Genomic DNA, 23749 nt, shown 5'->3' on the forward strand with positions numbered 1-23749 from the left:
TCCAGGAAGGGTGCGTGATGGACCTCACCCGCCGCCGTCCAGGCGCGAGCACAGTCAGCGAGCAAAGCAGCGGTCGGAGGTGCCGCCGGGCGCAAAGAAACGCGAGACGCCGCGAAGAAGCCGCCGCCCATTTCGCGCCGGGCCAGAAAAAGGGCGGAGTGCACGCCGCCCCGACCGCGGCCAGAAAAAGGGGCGAGTGCGACGCCGGACTCCGCCCCCTTACCTGGACCCTTCCCCCTGGAACACGGCCTCAACCTTCACTTTCCCAGCGGCAGCGGGGACACAGATCCCCCTTTTATTTATATATATATATATATATATAGGCGGAGCTATAGATATATATATATATGATATATATATATATATATATATATATATATATATATATATATATATATATATATATCTGGAACTACTTGAGGGTGAGTAAACCTAAATGTTTAAAATACATATTATCAAAACATCTATTTGCTATATTAGAATAATTAAATATTAGCATTTTATGTAGGCCTATTAAGTGTCTGTCAATGAAGATATATGTGTTTTGCTGTGTAGAATAGTCTAGTTTGAGTTCCAGTACACCAGATTTATAAATGAATAAATCCGTGCTCTGTTTGATCTGTTACAATGAATAAATCCTTACCTACCTCTGAAGATATATGCTACAATACTTGAGGGTGAGTAAACCTAAAGTTTAAAATACATATTATACCATTTCACTTTTGTGCCTTTTATTCTGTTCGGCATAGTAAGGATAAGCTTACTTAATCTCTTTGTGATCTTTAAGTGACACAAGTCTTTTCTGTACATACAAATCTGTGCTTTTATTCATGCCTTGTTTCTAACATATACTGTATTTATGTATAAATTCACAGTTAAATCCATATAAAACTGAAATGTTTACCATAACATCATTTACAGATACATCATTGTAGAAGAGAAAAAAAAAATTAAAAATAAAAAGGAATGCCCATTTGACGATCATTTACACTCATGATTTTTAGTCACTGGGTTCCCCGTAAAATACTTTTGGCATCACATATTTATGGACAGAAGGGTGCAAATCTCGGAATACAGAACAAATATATGACATACAATACAAACAAACAAAAATTATATACCACATGGTAGAGACTATAAAATATACAGACATCTGCTACACTAGTTTTGTGCACAAATGATGCAAGGAAAATTTAAAACGGTGCGAGATAATGTCCTGAGAGGACAGAACACTACATCAATGGTACGGTTGTCTCCTCACATTCAGTTATATATATATATATATAAAACAACAATTTCAGATTCATAATAAAGTGATAACTGGAGCCCATGCAGAATTTGAAGCTAGAATGTGAATTGTGATAACGTCACGTAATGTCATGTTTTTCTTGTGTGTGCATGTGTGTGCATGTCTTTTTCCTACACAATGACAGCCATGCCATTTTTTACCCTGCAAATAGTAAATTATTTTTTTTTTCTTCACAAAGTGACTTTTATTTGCTAATTGCATAACCAAAGCCCTCACTGAACAGATTTAGGCTCCTCTGCGATGCTTTTTAGACAAAAATAAGTATTGCAAAATGATTTGTAAATATTGTGATATGCAGTTCTAAAAGGCTTCCATGAGTAAACCTGAAGGAAACCTGAAGGTTTGTTGAATCAAATACATTTAAAGGTGCTATATACGATTTTCAACCACTAGATGATAGCCTATCAGATCTCATATTAGAACAAAACAAACGTGCAACTTGGCCACACCCCCTCCAATCGGGCCACGCCCCCTTTCGGCCAAAAGTCACAATTTTGATTTATGTTTTCTGAAAATAGTTTCTTGCTAATTCTATACTATTTCTGTGTAAAAAATCGCATCAGCACCTTTAACTGCACATGGCTTTTCATAGTTAGCATAAGACTCTGTGGCTCCCACCTTTATGAATAAACCTCACATAAAAGTGCAGAAGATAAACCATATGAGGGAAATGTATATAAATGTAGATGAAACTCAATACATGGACCTCATCTTCAACATGGTCTCTCATTCCTGTCAAATCCCCATGTCTTTCATCTCCTTGTTGTGCGAGGAGTAATACCAGACCTTCTGCACGCGACACTGGCAGATAGAGACCTGCTCTGTCTGCTTCTATTGTCCATCAAACGTCTTGTTCACACTATGCATGTCTGCGGGGCATGTCTGCGGCGGTGCAGGGCGAGGTGGTCCGAGCGAGAGAAGCTGCGGTCACAGTCGCTGCATTTGAACGGTTTGACCCCGGTGTGTTTACGGAAATGTCGCGTCAGCTCGTCAGAGCGAGCGAACTTCCATGTGCAGTTATCCCACGTACACTTGTATGGCTTCTCACCTGAGAGAGAGAGAGAGAAAACATGTCCAGAAAAAAAATCATTCAGTGAAATATGTGACAGGAAGAGAGCATTTTCATGAAAACTTGACCCGCTGTAAATGCGGGGTGGCTCACCCGTGTGTGTGCGTCTGTGGGCTTTAAGGTGAGAGCTCTTGGTGTAAACTTTATTGCATCCCTCAAACTCACAGCGGTGAATACGTCTCCTCTTTGAGTCGGGTGACTCTGAAGGCCTGGGCCTCCGCAGGCTCTCGATGCTGAACGGCAGCAGAGAACTGCAACGACAGCGCACGATCAGAAGCAATTAAACACATCATGAAGACAGTTTTGTTTAGTGTGACAGTGCAACACACACACACACACACACACACACCTGAGCTCTTAACATCATTACCATCACACACACACACACACACACACACACACACACACACACACACACACACTGGTATTCCAGTCTTTATGGGGACATTCCATGGGCATAATGGTTTGTACAAACTGTATTTGATATCTCCTTATCCTAGAACTACCCCTCACACAAAATTGCCTGCATATTTATATTTTCAAAGCGCTTCATTCTGTATGATTTATAGGATTTTTTTCCTCAAAAGGACCTAATAAATGTCCCCACAGGTCAACAGTTTACTGGTATTACGAAACTGGAAATGTGTGTGAATAATTTCACATGTAAAACAAATCAGAAAAAAAGAAATGTTTCTTATTTACTTTAAATGGCCACTTGAGGGAGCTACTCTAATAGAACAATCAATGGACGACATCAGACAACATTATGAAGTCATGCTAAATTATTTCTTGTTTTCCTCCCCATTCTGCAGTCATCTATATTTATACCAGCACTAGTTTAATTCCCTTAAATTCTGCCATAACCGGAGTGGATATCTGCGGCGATATTTCCACACACTTTTAAATATTAAAAGAGGTCGCGTGCTCTTTTTGACCTTATTGTTGTTTACTACTAAAGTAAAAATGTTTAGAATATGTCCTGAATATACTAACGAGACCTAATATTTGCAAACAGGACGTGTTTCGAAAACCGTGCAAAAGCTGTTATTTTTTCACTTCCGTTTGGTGGCGCTAATGGTTCAGAAATGTATAGGCTTATAAAAGTTTGCAGACTTTTACATTCTTATTTACATTATTTGTCATTTAAAGATAAAAAAGAGTATCAAATGTTTGTTTAGGGAAATGAATAGCCTGCACATGTTTGGTATCAGGAATTTCAATTCAATCTTCCTGTTAGGATAAATTAGATGTGTGCCTACTTTTCACTGGAAATGTTTTCTGAGTGGCAGAAGAGGCCTTTTCACCCCCCACAGAGCCACTTTCTGTTTCTTTTGGGTTGCAGGAGTGGAGTGTGTGTGTGAGTGTGTGTGTGTGTGTGTGTGTGTGTGTGAGTGTGTGTGGAGGGGGGTCAACAGGGGGCACCTGTAGCTTTTGGCACACTCCATCACTTTTGGGGCCCAAAGAGGAAAAGAACGAAAGAAAACATCCTAGACCTTTTCTCCTCCTTCAAACAATATCTACATTCTTTAAAATGCTGTCACTATTTTCCACATTCCATCAGGCCTTTGCGCTCATATGCAGTTTGCAATTTTTTAGTCCGAGGTCACAGGAACTCCATCTAAGTTTTACAGTAAGAATCAACGTGAGACTATCGTCAACAAGACGGGACCAGAGAGGGAAACAGCAGCTGCCGTCAGACTAAACTCAGCACAGTCATTTATGTTCCGTCTTTTGTTTGTATGTTTCCCACTGGAGAACACCAGAGGGGCTTTCCAGTGGTGGTGACGTGCAGGGCAGCATCACCGTCTGGAGACCGGTTTATCAGTTCAATGTAATAATAAAGGTAAGAATGACGTCCGTTCATTATTCAGCTGATCACGGGTCAGGGGATGCATAAACCTGGATCGACTCCTGCACCTGTGTCCACAACGCATTCAACCTGAAGCACACACTCCCTCTGAGACCCGAATCAGTTCCTGAGGCTCGACTGGTTAAACAAGGCCATACTCAAAAAAAAAAAAAAAAAAAAAAAACCTGAATATGCTTTAAATCTGCCGAACACGTCAAAATATAAACATGCTCATAAAAAAAAGGTACAAAAGCTGTCACTTGGACAGTACTTTTTCGAAAAAAGTACTAATTTGTGTCATCTAGGTACTATTATATGTAGATTTATAAATACTTTACGGTGTTAATATTCACGCTTTACGGGTACCGTTTCAGTGAAATCTTTCCTATCCGTGTTTCTGAGAATGTATGCAGCGAATTATCATAATAAAAATAGTAATACAATAACGAAGAAAAAATATTAGTGGAATTATTCAGGAATAGTTTTTTCCCCTGTCAAAATGTCTGGAAATGTCCCCAGGCCAGGGTGGTTTTGTCAGAATTAAAAAGCTGTCCCTAAACTACAACTGCATATGATCATTATACCATATATAAACACTAGATACTGGAACACATCCTTGTTGGTTTCAGAAACCACAAGTCAAATAAACAATAATTCTCTTTCACATTAATATTCACTCTGTAACTTTCTATAAATCATACTGGCACCGTTTTCATTCCACACACATTTAGCCAATAGCATTTGTCCCTACTTGCTTTCTTTTAAGTATGCACTTCAGGTAAATGTGTCATATGTAATTCTTTATTTATTTATTTATTAAACAAGACTCTCACTAAACACTAACAAAATTATCCAAAATATCGGTTTACTTTTGAATATTTAAGCGATGGAGACTCCTTGAAGTTGTCTTCCCTCACTGTTTTTATCCCAAAGGAAGTACAGACTCGCAGAAATTATTTATTGGAATGTTTGTGCGAATGTTTGTATTGGTTTTATCCGTCCTTTTTTATTGTATACCTATGCGGGATTCAACTATTGTTCTTATTTATATCTTAAATATCTTATTTTATGCATATCTGTTTATCATATGGTGAGGCAAGGATATATTTTATAAAATAGTAAGTTCTGATTAATAAAAGCTGTGTATGTGAGATGACTGAAATGGGTTTCTAAATTTGAAATGTCGCCCTGGATATCATATCACGGCACACAGGGAGCTCTGAGAATTAGCATCACCCATCACAATGATAGATAGGACTGGATTATGAATATTGCAGATTAATGATGAAGGTGTCTTTACTCTTGCACGGCGCGGGCGATAGTCAGGGCAGTGGATCCTGTTTCATTCACACTCTCCAAGGTCACGTTGGGCAGGTCATCATCCTCGCTGTCACTCAAAGATCGCCGAGGAGACAGTCCGTCTGCGATTCGGTGTGTGACTGGATAAAAACAGAAGGTTGGTGGAGTTCAATCTACTATACGGACAAAGATTACAATAACTGCTTAGTCTTCAACCTACAATCTGCCAAATAAATAAATAAACAAACTTGATTCAGAGCCTCTGCATGGTTTACTCTGATGGGACCTATTTTATATTAACTACTTTTATTTCAATTGGTCAGTAAATACTTTTGTGTAGATTCTGCTTTAACTTTGTACAGATTTTATATATATATATATATATATATATATATATATAAACTGCATTTAATTATGTCCGTAGTTAATTTCTGTAGTTATGTCTATAATTACATGGGAATGATTCAGTTATGTGGACAATGGCTCTTCTGTGTGATGGCCATAGCACATTAAATGAAACTATTAAGATTGTAATCTAAATGACATTTTGATTAATATTCCAATAAAGGTTTTGGTGGACAACAGAGAGTTTCCTTAAAGAAATAGTTGAGCCATTCATTTACTCACCTTCACGTCCTTCCGAACCCATATACTGTTTTTGTAATACAATTTTTTTCTGTTTTTCCTTTTTTTTTCTATACAATTCATTCATTACAGCATATGAAGTTATCTGTAGTCATGCAATTCTACTGAGTGATCATAAACAGATAAAAATATAAGCATAATTTTAATCGAGATCAGTATTGTTAAAACTACTAACATTAAAAATGGTTTTCATCTACATAAAATCTACAATTGACTTTTTTATCTCACAATTTTGAAATATTTCTCAAAGGTTATTTTATGCAATACTGACTTTATGACTTGCAACTGCAAGTTTACACTATGCAGTTCTGCAGAATTATGCGTTTATATATTGCAGTTCTTAATTTATTTCAAGTTTATGTCTCTGAGAAAAAAAGCCAGAATTGTGAGGTCCAAAAATCACAATTACCTTTTATTTGATTTTTTTACTCGCTGTAGGACACTGACTTTCATACAAAAAATCCTTAAAATTAATTAACATAAAACATAGAAGCCAAAATACGAATAAATACTATAACAGTATATAACGCTGTCTTGATGTTTTGTATTTGAATCACTAGATATTTTATGTTCTTGACAATCCGCACAGAACTTTTTTGAGTGAACTCCTCTATTCCTATCTCAAATTAATAAAAGAATATTTCACTCTATTCTTGCAATAAGTGAGCTGGGCATGTTTGTATTGGTTCGGTTTGGTTTGTTTGGTTGTAATAGCAATTTCAAAGGTCTCTGTTGTATTCGTGTCATTCCGTGTCCCGTCTTGTTGCCATGGATACTTCATGAGCGACTGCAGAGCATAAGGGCACAGACCCTCAAGATAGGGGGCTGGTCTCTGTGTGTGAATCTTGAATGTTTTTTAATGAACTGAAATTGGATCATCAAAGTGTGAACTGCACAGGCCTAATTGTGTGTCAACCTGCTTGTTTGCACACACTGTGTGCTTCTGATGTAGATAAATGCCCTTCTCTGATTGGTCTGTCTATAGCAGAAAGAGCTCTAACACACACACTAATACAGGACATAAGAGAGAGTTATATGACATTGGACATCTCCAGCCTCTCTCTACACCTCCCCCCAGAGGAAAAAACAGGATGAAAAAAGAGTAAAAGTATAAATGGAAAGCCTTCCTAGCCGTAGAGCCCATTAAAGCAGCTCTGTTGCCCATAGGCAAGCTTTCCTAGATAGAAAAAAAGGGTTTGAGTGTCTTTAAACATGCTTCTATTGTGTTTCCGCCTTACGCTTTGTCACTAATAAACCCAGGTGCCCTCGTTTAGCTTAGTGGAGTTTTTGCCATACCGTCTACTTCCTGCACTGATGTGGCAGCAGGAATATAAAGAGACGAGCACAATGGAGCTGCACTCATAAGAGCTGAGTCTGTCTAGCACACAGCCAGGCTCTGGGTTCTGTCACTGACCCTGCCAAGAACACGGAAACTCTAGAGAGGCTTTAAAACACGGTGCTTTGCACCTACAGACAAAGAAGGAGGAAAGTGGAGAGACGAAGAGGGTGAAAGACTTTGCAGGAAGATGGCTCACAACAGTGATTATTTAAGTGCTAAGTGCTTTTTGAAGACACAAGAAGTCACAAGTTGGATTGCTTGCTGACTAAGCTGACGATTTTGGCATTAATTACCTTAATTGCAATGCAAAAAACAGAAAGCACAAGCTTTTGCATCAGCCATGTTGAAACACAAAAACTATTAGCAGAGTATAACGAAATTACAAGGGAAGATCAAAGAAGTTGGACAGTCGACATTATAAATATTGACATAAAAATAAGAAAAACCATGTAATGGATACTTTTTATTTTTTTACATTTTACATTTTGACTGAAATTTTGGTTTTAGTAATTTTAACTACCTTACTAACTAAGCAGTTTGACATAAAAGTCATAGATAATGGTTTGTTAATATTGAGAAGTGGTCCTTAAAATAAATTGTGACCATTTTTTTTCAATTTCAAAATCTCAAAATTGCGAGATAAAAGTTATTCCCTGATCCAATACCTATTGAATGGCATGTACCGTAACAACACCCTTTTACCATAATGTTGGAAATTTGAAAAAAAAGTGGTTTGTATATAAGTTTATTGGACAAAATGGCAACAAGGCTTATCAGGGCAGCAATTTCATTGGCTGTTTGGGCTGTCAGTCATTTATCTGTCATGAGGTCACTAAGTCAACCAAGCTTCTGTCTCACCTTTCCTATGCATCCTGCTTTCCTCCAGCAGAGGCATCATGAGTCTGCTGCTCCCCAGCGATCCCACCCCAGGGTAGACCAGAGGCATGGGCTGCACCACCACCGGCACCCGGCGTGGGTGGAGGTGGACCGGGCTGGAGCAAGGAGGCATCAGCTGGGGTATGTGCAAAAACGACTGCCCCCTGAGACTCCTGGACGGGGGAGAGGCCACCACTGGAGACATCTTCAAACGAGGAACGGGGGTTATGACCGAAGTGGAGGACGACGAAGGCATGGATAATGATGATGGTGATGAAGATGACAAGGACTTGCTGGAAGGAGGAGAGCGTGGACAAAATCGTATTGATGATGAGGATGATGAGGGGGACGAGGATAAAGATGAGGATGCTGAAAGGGACGGGGAGGTTCTGGCTCTGTTGGTGGACAGGTCCACGGGCTCTGTTTGCGTCTGGAAGGGGTCGGACAGGAATCGTCTGTCATCTGATGGTGTCCGAAATCTGCGGTTCAACACCAGAACACCCATCTCAGTGTAGTCATGGATCACAGGAGACTGAGAGGAAAGAGACGAAATGAAATCAGTTGACTGTTAAATACTTTTACACTGACACAGGAACATTTCAGTCTTATTTTATTAAGAGATTGTATTAAGTATTTATGGCTTTAATAGTAAAAAAATAGTAAATAGATTTAATAGTAAAATAAACCATGTCTATCATGAACCATCATTTACCATACTATGGAAAGTGATGACAGTTTTTGACATTCTTTAAATATAATATTATTTACAGGTTTAGAAAAGATCTTTCATTTTTAGGTGTTTTGTTCTATATAGTAAATGTATATCTTATTTTGAAACTATGAAGTATGCTACTTTTTTAACTAAAATAGGTATAACTAGAAGAATACAAAAGTGCAAATAATGGTAAAGTTTTTGAGATCGAAAAAATTGATGAAAAATCATGAATTGTACTATTACAATTTTTTTTTACTTGTTTTTGATCAAATAAAGGCAGTAAATGTCACTTATGACCAGGTCCATTACTGAATAGAAGAAAGGATTATTCTTAATGCATGCTTTTAATGATGGTTAAGGAGAGATTCTGAGTGAAATAATCCATTATTGCCTATTGCAGGAGGCTGAAATGAAAACCGGAGGGATGAAGGACCGCGACAGTATTGAGTACTACTGAGAGAGCTTGTTTATTATACGGGAGGAAAAACACATCACAAAAGGTGCAGCGAAAAAGTGTAGAAAAAGCAGTCTTTCAGACATTTACTGACTCAGCTGTTATCCTAAATTAACATCAGTAAATCGACAAAACATTCCAGTCAAAGATGTCAGAAGCACTCACTCAGACTCAATGAAAGCATGGACAAAAAGTGGTCTGCTGGCAGCATTATTTCTAGCCCAAAAATTTCCCTTCTGTTTTTTACTGTGGTTGACTTGGAGGCTGTTCAGCCGAAATGGAACATGTTTTGAAACTTCATCTCTTCCCCCCGTTTCTCTTTCTCCCGACTCGTGCTTCACCTTTCCCACCTTCCTATCCCTCCCCTCCTGCGCGGCCCACATCCAACCCCTCGTACGGGGGGCTACCAGTCATTATGGCTAATTTTCCGAATCCGAAGAGCTTCTGGTGAGGACGGCTTTAATAGGGGGGAGAAATGCATTTCCAAGAAAAGGGTCTTGGCGTTGAGCCCACTCAAACAAGAAGCACGTTTCAGCGACTGCGCGGCCTGTTGATTTAACACACTTCAAAGCTGAACTGCGTGGCCCACGCACATCCTGCACTCGACCAGATCAACGACACGACAACCGTTAAAACGGCTAAAACAGGGTGCAAAATATTATGTGTGTGGGTTTTGCTGTGCATGAAAATGGAAAGAGAGCTTTTATGACATCGGGGAGAGGGGGAAGCACGTGTTTATGTTTATTTGGTCAAGCCCGAAATGCTGGCATGCATCCTGAAGACGTATCCAATCACGGGACACCTTAAACTAAACTTCAAGACAAGCAGTGAAAAGTACACTGAAGATAGCACAGTGAAGCACAGTCACTTTGTAGTGAATTCCTGAAAACGTCCTGATTTCCTAAGAAAAGTGTCCTGATATTACAAAAAATGATAATATTATATTAAAATATTACATTATATTACATTTGAACACTAGTGTTTTTAGCATTTTAGCATTTAGCATTTTAGATATTTTGCTGCATTGCGCCAGTGGGAAATATAGTTTTACATTTCCAAACATTCATTCATTCAGAACTGTGGCAACATCTCCAAGGTGTTTCAAAAAACCTGCAAAGACACCTGAAAAACTACACACAAGTGCATCAAGGGAAAAAAACGCTTTAAAGGTAAAGGATGCTCTATTTGTTTGCTCTATATTTAAAGGATGATCTATTTATTACATTATTTTTGATCTTCTTTTCACAGCACATTGACGTTTCCACAGTTCCTCTGGATTTTGTCAGTCACGGATTGTTCTGTAAACTATATATATATATATATATATATATATATATATATATATATATATATATATATATATATATATATATATATATATATACAGTAGTACACATTTGAAGTTGATCAAAAATATTAATCAAAAGGCTTAGGGCTTAAGGCTTATATTTGTATAAATTATACATTAACATACTATAATCTTTCTCTGTCAGTCTCTCTCTGCTCAAATTTATCAAACTATAATATAAAAAGGAGTTCATCGTAGTATTGTTATACCACTGTTAAACTATAATGTTTATTTTTTTTCTTAATGTTTAAATAAAGTAAAACTTAGTCTTTTTGTAATGAGAATAATTGCTGAAATTAATGTTGTTGGAAAATATCTATAGTCTCCATGGGCTTTGTATGTGTTATTTATATTTTTTTACTTGTATTAATATTTTTTATTAACTATAACATTTTCCTTTCAGGTCCTCAATTTTGATAAAGCACATATTCTGCATCCCTAATCCTGCCCAACACCTAAATTTAACAACTACCTCACAATCAATGAGGAGCAATTAGGAATTGATGAGGCAAAAGTTGTAGTTAGATTAGAGAATTGGACCTTAAAAACAAAGTGTTGAGTTTTGACCGCTTACCCGTCTCTGTGACTCTGCAGGATCGATTTTGACTGGCAGGGCTGGCATCCCATCCAGCATCAACATCCTGATAGCACTGTTCCTGTGAGAAACAGCAGAGAAGCAATGTTAGGCTTCAATAAGCTCAAGTGTTCAATCACACCGTGTTGTTGTAAGAAACAGAGAAATCAAATATGTTTCGGTATAACCGTGATGACACGCTCAGCCTAGGATTTGTCTCACAGATCATATAGGAGCTGTGCTTAGTGACAGTTCAATAGATAGACCGTGTGAGGATAACAATAAACATATGTGAGAGAGCGTGCCAGACGCTTTAATAAGCATTAATATATCATTCTGAGAAGTGTTTACTATTAGTATTACTTGAGGTATTTTACAATGTCTCTCAAGATCGGAACAGATGCCTTGACTTTTGAAAAATCGATCTATCAGTTGTTATTTATCATTTTCTGTTTACTTCTTCAACTGTGAACACAGCAGCCTGAAAACAACTCACTCAAACATTGCCAAATATTCTTGCTTTAGATTCTTTTAAAGCAGCAATCCTGAATCGTGACATCTGGCAAGACATTAGTTGGGCTGCTTCACGAGGACGAATGTCACGATACATAACTTTGCATCGAAATCGCCCATGTTTTCATATTTAGTTAAAATATAATCGAACATAGCAAGGCAATAACCATTGTACAGCTGGTTTTAGTGCAGCTGTTAGACATTTTGTGTGTTCATGATTTGGCATGTGTGTTAAAAAATTGAGAAGTGTAACCTTGCGATAGTAAATGAGATGTGAAATGCAATGCACTGAGAGTCAACAAATAGCTTCCAATTTCCAGACAGCAGGAAATGAAAGGTGTGAAATTTACACTAGCACAAATTAGTAAAATTCAGATGGACAAGCTGTTAGATTCATTACTACAGAATCAGCCTCTGCTAGCAGTTACTGAATCTCTGCTAATAGCAAAATAAAAATAAATAAAAAATACTAATTCACTACAACTAACACGGTGATACTTCATTTTAGGGTGTCTTAACTAGTAGCTTATTAGCATGCATATTACTAGAATATTAGCCATTTGCTTTTAGTAATCAAGCATATATTCATGCCTTATTCTACATTAACTTATTCTATATCCATAATACTGTCCAAATCCTACATTTAACAACTACCTAAGTAACTATTATTTGAGGCAAAAGTTGTTGTTAATGATGAATAATAATGTTAATATTGAATAAGAGTATTGTAAAGTGCTACCACTAACTACAGGAATGAAGCACAGGCAGCTATTGTGCTCACAAACTTGTATAAAGAGCATTCGGAAGTATTGCGTAAGTAAGAATGTTTCCTTGGGTTTTGGAGGTCATGAGGTTAGTCCTGTCTAACTCTGCAGTAGCCTACTGATAAACAGAGGAGGTGGATTATATCTGGAAATCACCTTATTTCTTCCTGTTACTGCAGCGCTTGCAGATTCATTAGAGAGACTGGAAACTGCTGACTGTTTTGGCTTCTGTTGACCTGGTTAGTTTACGTCTCGCTCTTTGTGTGTGCGTGCGTGTGCGTGCGTGTGCATGTGTGTGTGTGCGTGTGTGTGTTTGTGCATGACTGTAATCCCTGGCAGACAGGATGTCAGAGGAAACGGGTGGGGTCTGAAGGGCTGTGCCCACTTAAAATCCCTGCTTCCAAATGCTGTCTATGTCCATGTGTTGCTGGGTTTTTCAAAACAGAGAACGCCCAAACCCACTTTAATAGCACCATGCTGAAGACACTTCATTTCCCCAGAAATGTTCTTTCCAAAGAAGCTCTACTTTAAAGCACTGCTTCCCACCACACTCAGGTGATGATGGACACCCCACTTTACATGTCTGTATGTACAGTAACACCTCGTACAACATCTTTAAAACATCTGTGAGTTCCCGAATAAAGCAATTAGAAATGTTTTGTTGCTTGGGGTTGGTTGGCCCTTGTGGTATTGTATTATTTCCTGTTTTGATGACTTGGTCTGAATGATGAGGTACATTTTTAATGAATGGCTTTACATATATCTGGTAAAGAAGATTTTCTTGGTCATTCTTAGCTATTTACATTAGTGTCTTAGGAAAGGTAAGCGCAACATTAAGATGTCCAGACTTTGTGAGCTGCCTTATAGCTGCTTATAGCATCGAGTTTATCAGACAGGTTTTATAGGAGTTTTGAACACTTTGATTTCTTTGGTCAGGCTGGTTCTAACTGGTCAGATCAACTAACCAACAAGAAAACAAACAATCAAAAAAACAAAAAACAATAGAAGCCCAATAGAAACCATCATAGAAATTCTAATGGTTTAAATTAAAATACCATTATGAATATGAATATATCCATATTAAATACCAATTATTCACTTTTTCCATTAAAACCATTACAAAATTCCTTTCTGTAGTATGTTTTGGACACTTTTCCAATAGGATTTAACATCCCACCAGTATAATCCATCACATACTACTGGGCACTTTTGTGTTAATAACATGCTTATGTCAATATCTTTTGAAATATTTGTCACTATTTGTCTTAAAATATTTGGGCTATTAGCTTAGAAACATGCTAACATTTAAATCTATTGAAAATAAATAGTCAACTGTAGAAATAATAAAAAGACTGCTCACTAGGTTTTGAAATATCCAGTGTTTTTGTTTGATATTGTGCTATTAGCTTAGCAATGTGCTAACATCAGAACTTTTTTAGATATTATCCAATATTTCAATGTCTCTGTGTGTGTGCTACTGAGGTATTAGCTTAGTAACATTATATTATTAAATGTTATGTTTTATTGTATTGTATTCTATTCTATTCTATATTCTATGGTATTCTATAGATCATAACTAATTCAGTTCTTGTGAAATAATTTTTTATAAAAAATAAAGAATAAAGATTAGATGTAATCTCTACACAAATTACCTGAGGCCTATAACAAAGTAAATGGTCTTTCTAACAGTTTTCACTCATTTAGAGAAAGCAGTGACTCAACATATTTTCTGGGAAGTTGGCAAGTTTCATCAGAATGTGACCTCAGGTCAGAGCTGCTTCCTGCCCACTGCCATGCTACTGATAACCAGGCTCAGGCCTCACCCACTGTGTCTCCAGTACAAACATCTCCCTCATCTCCACTCTTCCCTTTTCTCCTTCCTCCCCTGGTTAGATAACAGACACATCTGCATATTAACTCACAAAACCCTGGGATGCAGCTCCAAGATCAGACCTCCTTTTTAAATTGATCTCAGTAACTATGTGCTGAAAAATTGAGCAGAACCAAAGACGCTGCTCTGGATTCATCCCCAGGATGCAGACTTCTTCTAGATTCTCCTGCTTTGCGTAATTGTCTTTTGCCAAAAAGCCCTGAGTGACTTCAGACTTTCCATTTCAACAGAGCTCATTTTCCTTGGCAGGACAACTCCTGTCGGATAGAGCCAGGACATTGTCAAACCTCCAAGAGAGAAAAAGTGAAAGAGAGGAGAAGACTGTGTGTGAGGAATTGCTGGGGAGAGGTGTGCTGTTACACTATTTGAATTAACTGTGAATACACAGCAACGCTTAAAAAATTGATTGGCCAGACCTTTGCTGTAGAACAATGCCAGGAACCATTGTGGCCACTAATGTAAACATTCCAGTCTTCTGAACGGACTCTCCTTGTTCAGCAGATCTCTGAACAGTTTCATCTGAACATGTCATTCCACTAAATAGGCTCATAAATAATGTTTTCTCATTCTTGGTTCCTGTTAGAGCGGTCTCTTTTTGTTCCTATTAGTGTCTCGTTATTGAGGATATCTACTAAATCAGTGGTTCTCAAACTGTGGTAACTGTGGACTCCAGGAGAAAGAGACAGACTTAAGAATCTATTTGTTCAACAATACTGATTCTTTCAGGAATTAATAAGGAAATAGTCTTTATGAGTGAGTTACTGAATTATTCACTCAACCAATTTGTTCAAAAACATCATCCTGTTCTTTACACAGCCACATAGTTAAATATTTCAACACAAAATAGTAATTTTATTTTATTTTATTTATAAAAGCACACCTATTAATTATCTTAAAGCATTCAGCTAAGGACAATAAATACATAAAACGACGACCTCTGAGGTCATGTTTACTACAGTTATTAACTGAGACATAAAAATGCTAGAATATTTTTACAGTATGATACAAGAGACATGAAAGTGTCAAAATAAAGTATTCCAGAGCAATGTTTATTAAAAAGCAATTCTAAATTGGATTTTCTTAATCTATATAATTATGGTAAAGCCCAAACATTTGCGAGTAGGATGCTGACAATCTATGCACTAAGAGAGATGCCAATTTGTTAAAAGCTAATAATGTTACCAAATTCTAAGAAGAAGAAAAAAAAGTTTGGTTTAATCTAAAACCACTGGATGGATTTAAACCACAGTCATGGATTTAAACCGACTGACTGAAATGGCGGCCCATTTCACACATCTAGTGGTGATCTATCATCAATAGCTGTAAAGAGATTTTGGCATTATGGCTATAATAATAAACATTCCAGGCAAGATGTTGATGTATGAAATCCTTGAATGCTCTTCATGGATGAAACGGCCTTCTCTCACAGCCTCACAATCAATGCTTTGTGTCAAGATTCATCTGCTCCTCACGGTCTTTAAAGTAAATAAACACTACATAACATCTCCTGCAGATTCTTCAAATTTACTTCAGAAATCAGGCTTCTGCATTTTCCACTCGCCTTCCGAGAGAACTAGAGGTGAACACGCTTACTTACACATCTGTTATTGATTTGAGAGGAGTCTGGAAGCCCTCCGTTTAAATCTGTCAGTGTGAGGAGCGCATAGGTTAGTATTTACTGACCTCATGTGGGACCTACTTGCCTCTTGCCATACAGGTGACAGAGGGTTGAGTCTTTGTGTCTGTGAGTGGAAAGTCTGTCAAATGTCTATGGCTATCTATTATGTATGCAGAAAACAATTTTAATCAAACAAGTGTCTTTTCCACCTTGCAGAAGATCAACTCGATGAAAGTGCCCAAAGTGAAAGTGTGAGAAACTGTTTTTCCTGTTTTGCAAACAACTCAACTAAACCTTAAAATGCAGTCTACGTTTTTTTTTCTGCCGTCTTCCTGTCTGTAATTTCTTCTTCATCTGCTTCTTTCTGACACCGCACAGCATGCTGTAAGACACGTACTAGTTCAGACTGGAGATCAGTTTTACAATGATGAAGATCAAGACCTTGCTAAACAATCCTGTTCTCAGATCAGGCCAAAAAAGATGACAAATGGCCTCTTGGTCACAGCTTGGACTGGTTTGGTGTGCTCTCTTCCATGAAGACAGCGGGCCAGAAACATCTGAAGCTCTCTCTCTAGTGTTCCGCTGGACAGGGTGAGACAGATGTGTGTAATTTGACTTGAACTGTTGAACCGCATGCCGTCAAACTGTTTATTATCAGAGGTCTGGCACACACCAGGTTGCGCAATATTTGAAGGCCGTGTTATTAGGCAATATTGTGCAATGCATGGCGTCGACAGTGAAGAGTTTAAGAAAAAATGTGCTCCTTCACTATGAATACATAGGGGCAACCATCATATAATCTTTGTAATGTTCCCAAATTCAGGTCAGTTGACTGCAGTAACTACAGTGGCTGTGTAGACTTGCTTTCTGGTTCCACTCAGGGATAGTCTCTAAGAGACACATTTTGGATGTGGTCTGATCTAACTCATATTTATTGAGCACAACTGTAGTTAAACCTAGAGATTATTGTGCATAGCAGTCTATTTTGCACTTTGCTTGCTTGCTGCCTTCACACCTCTGATTGCTTTCAAAATGGTGAAGTGTACAGTTGGTACAGAAAGGAATTAATGAGATTCTCAATTGTTTTGAGAAGACACACATTGTCTGTGTTTTTGATTATAGCCAAACACACAGACAATGTGGCTGGAAAGTACAGCTAACTATACACAGTAGTTATATTCATATATTTGCTGTGAAGCTCAATTAAATTTGCAAATTAAAATTCATATTCAAAAGAAGTATGAACTGCTTTAAAATATTATTATGCATGTTCTTTTATGTTTAAAGAACATTTATTATTTCACAATATTTAAAAATATATAGTAATAAAGAGTAATGCATTTTAACTGCTACATTTCAATTTTAATGGTTTACGTTTAGATTAAGCACTTTTGTTTGTCGCTTTTTTTTATAGGACCACAGTACATGAACAGAGAAGCAATGAAATGTTACATGTCTAACATTTACAAACATTTTCAAAAAAAATATTTTAAGGTCCAATTATTATTATTTAGTAAGGTAGCTGTTAAGTTTAGGCTTGGGGAGGATTAGGGATAATAATAATAATATGAATGCTAATAAACATCTAGTTTACAGTGAGAGTTTTCCCTTATAAATGTTACCAAATATTTTACTGAATAAAAATCATGTGTGTACATTTTTGAATAGTGAAACAGACTTACACACTATTTAAGATATGATATGAGGAAATGCCATGAAATTGCCATCAGGGCACACTTTTAAATTATATCCAAATGAAACACATTAAAAATCACAATATTTACAATACTGATTTATTTTACATCACCAGAAAAGCATTACAAATATATTCTGAATATTCAATATGTCGCTCAGTCCAAATAACCACCCACCAAGGTGTTTGAATGTCTTGCCTGTTTCACAGCTGGAAGAGATCTGCCCGCATTCCCATTAGGCTGTGCAGACTCAGGGGGCAGCGATAGCCCTCCCCAGCTGTCCTGAGCATTGTGGGAAAGCCTGAGCCTCTTCTAGAGCAGTGCCAAAAAAGATTCAGCCCCTAAAGCGCAGCGTGAGTGCCAGTAACCAAGCATGCTAACTAGCGTGACCGCTAACCACCCAGTGACTGAACATCATACAAAGAACAAACTTACAGAAAAGCAGCGAAGAAAGGAGGGAAGCAGAAGGAAAGGAGGACAGGAAGGGATGTGATCGATCGCTAGAGATTACGCAGCCCTTCCAAAACAGATCGCGACCACCGAACACACATTTCTCTTTTCGGATACTCAAAAGGCATACGCTTTTAACCCCCTTGAACGATATTAGCCCTCTTCCCTGAGTGTTATGATGCCCCTGCTCGTAATGAGCAAGGCAGCTGTGTTTGTTTTCCAGCAGTGCATGCTCACATAGGGCTGGGTAAGAATTGTTTTTCCTTCTCTGCCCTCGGTGAGGCTGGAAAACTCACAGCTGCATTTAAAGAAAAGTGGAGAAAGTGAACAAGGACGAACAACTGCAGGTGAAAACCAAAGAAGAACTGCGTTTAGCTCTTTCAATAATGCCTGACAGCGGCAGCGGGGTTGAAGACAATTGTCTGGCTTTGACAGATTCCTAACCAGGAACAGATCCCACATGAAACTCTCTCCCTCTTCCTCTTGCGTTTGGAGGTCAGGCCCCACCAGGAGCGGCCGTGGGGTCAGAGGTCAAAGTTTAGTCAAAGTGTTCACAGGAAGTGCATCCGCTACAGGCTCTGGCTGTAGCCCTTTTGCAGAGCTCAGTTTAATGGGCCAGGCGGTCACTAGGGAGGTCTGCTGTTTCCCGTACTGTACAGGAACCTCCCTGCCACTTCACTCTTTGTAGGTTGGTGACTCACAAAGGAGATTTAGTTCCTCTGATTTCTGTTCTGGGTGCACATGTGTGTAGGTGTGTGTAAGTGCATGGCTGCATGCAAGCGTCTGGGTTTCTATGCCAAGAAGAGGTGCAGTTTACAGAAAATCAGTTTGAAAGCAAGATTGAGCTTATTTTTGAATACTTCAAGTTACATTTCTATTAACATTTTTGGCATTCAGGACTAGACTAGCCTACTGTACGGAGTAGCCATCTAAAAGTAAACATTCAACAATACCAATGTTTTTGTTGTATTGATTTCATTGAGTATTCAGTTGGACACCATTTGAGTTTTATCTCTGTGCAAGCGAATGGACAACGTACATCTTGGTTAAACAGCTTGCCTTATTTGGGTTGAGTTATAAATGTAAACATAGTTAGTGACTGTTAAAGAGTTACAATAATGGGATATCTTTTAAAATGTCATATCTGAACACATTGCAGAGTACTAATGTACTTCCACTGACCTTCTGCTGCATATACTCTATATTGCACTATTCAAAAAAACCCAAAAATAATAAAAAAAGGGTTTTGGGGAAAATACCCTTTCAAAATGCACTTTTATGTTCCTTTTAATGTCATAATAACATGCAATCTTTAGGGGTAAAGACAGCTGTTATTTTCTTGATCAAAACAATACTGAGAAGCATAATGTATTGCTATTTACAGAGCATAAATTAAAATAAACACTTTGGTGGGAAAAAATATGTTTACAATACACAATGCATGTGATTCTTCTTTCTTTCTTTATTTGTTTGTCGGTTTATCAAAGGTCAGTTAATGTTTTATTGCTATTTACATAATAATACTATTTACCAAATAATGCATGCTTCAAAAGCATCAAAACATTACACTATTTATTCATTTAACTAAAGGGAAGTTGTTTACTTCATCATTAGCGAATAATAAAGTCTCTGAATCTGAACTATGTTTACATTGCATATTTTTTCTAACTTTTAGAAATTGAAATTTAGAAATTGTATCCGTATGTTTATTAATTTTTTGTTCATCAAAGGTCAGTTCAGGTTTATTGTTAACATAGTAAATAAATAATTTACTATAATAAATATATGCATTTACATAGTAAGTAATTTACACTTCAATTGAGAAAACATCAGAACTATTTACATTACACCATTTATTTATTTTTTAAAAACAACCTGAAAAACTGCAAAACATTGTTTACTATTTTTACACTTTGTTTATTATTGTTTTTTTATATTTAATTAGACTTTATTTTTTCGCATAAAGATTTCGTTTTGCAGTAGGTTTGCTGTGTTTTTGAAATTGAAACCAAAAGATCATAAAACTTCACAATTGCATTGACTACTGAAACTTTAGTCATACCAAGATTAACAGTTCATCATATCTGAATAAACATAACAAGTGTTGACACTTTTCGCATAGACACCTACCACCAAAAACAATTTTAAAAATAAAATTCGAACATCAATCAGTTTAGGGCTGTGGGGATTCTGGAGCCTATATCAGTGAGTCTGACAGTAGACGGAAACACCCTGGATCGACAGCCAGTGCATTAAAGGGATTCTAAAAACTTGCAACACACAACTCTGTCCACACCTGATTCACACCCCCTCAAACTATTGATTCGGACCTTGTTTGCACGAAGCCCACACATTCACCCTTTAGCAGCTTTCGCGAGCGCCCACTTTTTGTTGCTAAAGACCATCTACAACAACAAGCACCCAGAGGTCAACCTGCAGAGCTCCAGCTGCCTCACCAGGTCATTCAAGCACCACATGACCACGGCTAAAGGAAAGTTAGCTTATTTTATTGACTTTTCAGGTGAAGAAATGCTTCTAAAAACACGAGACCCATTGACCCCCTAACTTCCTCACCGTGCAACTCACAAAGCTCATCCGGTGCAGACGTGACAGACACTGATCAGCACTCGGGAGGAACTCTCAGGTGCGGTTTCTGTTCTGCGGTGTAGAGGATGCTGTATATTTATAGCTACTTAAATCGCGTTTAACTCTAATAGTACTGTGGTTTCTTTGAATGATATCTAATTATTTTTCAGAGCTTTGAAGGCCTGATTGACTTGGCTAGGAGTACCATGTCGCATACTTGAGAGGGAAACCACTGGCAGATGGAGAGAGAGAAAATCATCCATGCCAAATCAAACCAACAGATGCAACAACTCTAGTTCCTTGCTGGCCTACAACAAAGCTACTGTTCTTTTGTGCAATTCTTGCATCTATGTTTATCGTGTGCCGTTGTATCAAATGATTTAGCAGTTCCTACAGAACTATAAAACAGACAGGCAGACAGAGAGAGAGAGAGCAAGAAAAAGGAAGTAAATGCAATCCTGGAGTCTTTCATAAGTACCCATAAGAAAAACAAACCCATTGTACAGCATTTATGTAACATTTATAAATGTATAGGGAACTATTTATATACCTGAAATTAGTCTTTATACGACACGAAAAACAAACAGGAAGAGATAACGTGCAGTAAAGACCGCACTAATGTAAACACACTGTATAAAAAGATAAATAATACATTCGAACAAAATAAATAAGTCGACCGCAATGAAAGTTATTAAGAACTGCCAAACATTCTAATACTTCTATTATACTCATTATAACTCTTGAAACTATTCATTTTGAGCTTTTAAATGTTACTTACTTAATGTACTGAAATTGAATGTTATCTTAACGCTGAAACTTTAAATATGCACAACATTTATTTTTAGTTTTCATAAAAATACTTCAAGAAGCTCTTATTTCCAATGACAATTTTACCTGGCTTTTAAATGACAGCTGACAGGTCCGTAGTTTAGAAAACTAACAGAGTGATAAACTGAACAAACAAACATTAGACATTACTGACCTTGTTTATTAACCTCAGTAATTGACAGCAAGAACCACAATCCTTACAGCGTCCCTCTGTTTCCCTCTTTTCTGTCTTGTTTTCCTCTGTCGCACTTTCTGATGTGACCCCCTTCTCTCTCTCTCTCTCTCTCTCTCTCTCTCTGTCTTCCCTCCTCCGCCGTGTGTTTCTCAGGAGGAAATGAATGGATGGCTCACACGGTGCTGTTCTACTCACAGAGCTCGGGTCACATGACCAGGCTGAATGAAGAGAGGGGGTGGACCCTCGGGCTGCCAGGCGAGAGGACACGGACTGTGTGTGTGTGTGTGTGTGTGTGTGTAGGTACTGTATGAGCATATGAGAGAGAAGGTGCCAGACTATGAAAATGTTGTGGGTGTTGAACTATGCATTTATGTCTCAGTAGAGTTGGTTTATTTTAACTTTCTGGTGGAGATGGGGACTATATCAAATTATTCTCAAAAATCACAAAATAATTAGATACACATTATTTTTAGAGCTGTATAATTATATCTTAACATTCTTATTTGTATATTATATCCTATAAAAAAAACACACACACACCAAACTATTGTTTGTCTTATATATTTATCACAACATATAATAATAATATGTTTTATATGTTTATATGTATATTCAAAATATATAAAATTTGATTTTTACACACAGATAGTTATACATATAAAGTTTTAAAATGTATATATATATATATATATATATATATATATATATATATATATATATATATATATATATATATATATATATATTCATTTTTTATTTAAGAAAATACTTTCACATAGTTTTTTTTTTGGCAATCGGTCTGTTTTGCCTATAAATACATTTTAAATATATTTTATTATGTCGGGTTCAACAAAATATATATACATGTTCAAAAATGTATTTTATTGAGCTTCACTGTTTATATTTAAAATATATTTTGACCAGACAAGTATGTAAATATTTTATCAGCTACATGGCCAAAATGAAAGCAATATACCCTGATACTCAAATTTCAATTAAGGCTCCCAAGTAATCAAATACTGTACAAACGTCTGTGCAATAAAATGTTCCTCAGGGAGTGAAAAAACTAAATAAACAATCGCTGATTGATTTTTATCACTCAAAAGTTGCTCAGGAGACTTAAAAGCATCTTAAAGACAAGTAAAAGCCTGGATGGTACTGAACACACCATGTGGTCTAGCTAGTAGCATTACATTTGAGTCCTCAAGCTCTGCTGCTTACATGGCAAAAATGATCCGCCACAGTTAACCACCACTGAGCCAGAGGTAACAATGCACCAGTATGTCAATGACCTGTCCATAGAAATGCTGGTCGCCATTCCCAAGTGGACCTCTGGTATATAAGGAGGCTACACACACTACAAAAATACAGCTAAATATACCGAACAAAGTAGAATTGAGGTCATAAAATGATGTGATAATTAATGCTTTAAACAATCCAGAAATGAACTGTTTTCACCCTGTGTTAATGAGCAGCCAAAATGTCCATCCAGAGCAAGCACTAGCCCTCCCTAACATATGTGTGTGTGTGTGTGTGTGTGTGTACAGCTAATTGAGGAAGTCTGGGGGATGTGTGTGACTCTCCTTGGAGGCCAGTCGTCAGTTGCCATAGCGACCTGCTCTCCCACCTTGTGTCGGTCCTGTGCTTTTGTGGAGGTGTGAGAGGAGGTGGAGGACTCTCTCTAGCTTTCTCTCTCTTTCCACCCCCTCTCACTGCGCTACTGTATCTCAAAGCTGTTAAAAACATCCCTTCC

The 23749-nt window shown here is 37.4% G+C and overlaps 1 protein-coding gene across 1 annotated transcript; it reads right to left on the minus strand.

Annotated features, from left to right (window-relative positions):
- Nucleotides 1–803: 803 nt before the first annotated feature.
- klf12a (Kruppel-like factor 12a) lies at nt 804–22156 on the minus strand. Its single transcript, XM_043232728.1, has 6 exons — nt 21976–22156; nt 11478–11559; nt 8369–8918; nt 5528–5666; nt 2472–2629; nt 804–2357 (listed from the first exon to the last, which is right to left on the minus strand). The coding sequence occupies exons 2-6, from the start codon at nt 11541–11543 to the stop codon at nt 2164–2166; spliced, it is 1107 nt and encodes a 368-aa protein (XP_043088663.1). The 5' UTR covers nt 11544–11559; nt 21976–22156; the 3' UTR covers nt 804–2163.
- Nucleotides 22157–23749: the final 1593 nt, after the last annotated feature.

The sequence above is a fragment of the Puntigrus tetrazona genome, unplaced genomic scaffold (assembly GCF_018831695.1).
Source record: "Puntigrus tetrazona isolate hp1 unplaced genomic scaffold, ASM1883169v1 S000000647, whole genome shotgun sequence".
Classification (NCBI taxonomy): Eukaryota; Metazoa; Chordata; class Actinopteri; order Cypriniformes; family Cyprinidae; genus Puntigrus; species Puntigrus tetrazona.

Coding starts and splice junctions, on each gene's coding strand:
- klf12a (XM_043232728.1), bottom strand. CDS start 11,543: ATGTTGATGCTGGATGGGATGCCAGCCCTGCCAGTCAAAATCGATCCT. Junction 8,919..11,477: donor CTGCAGAGTCACAGAGACGG/GTAAGCGGTCAA, acceptor CTTTCCTCTCAG/TCTCCTGTGATCCATGACTA. Junction 5,667..8,368: donor AAGCAGGATGCATAGGAAAG/GTGAGACAGAAG, acceptor GTTTTTATCCAG/TCACACACCGAATCGCAGAC.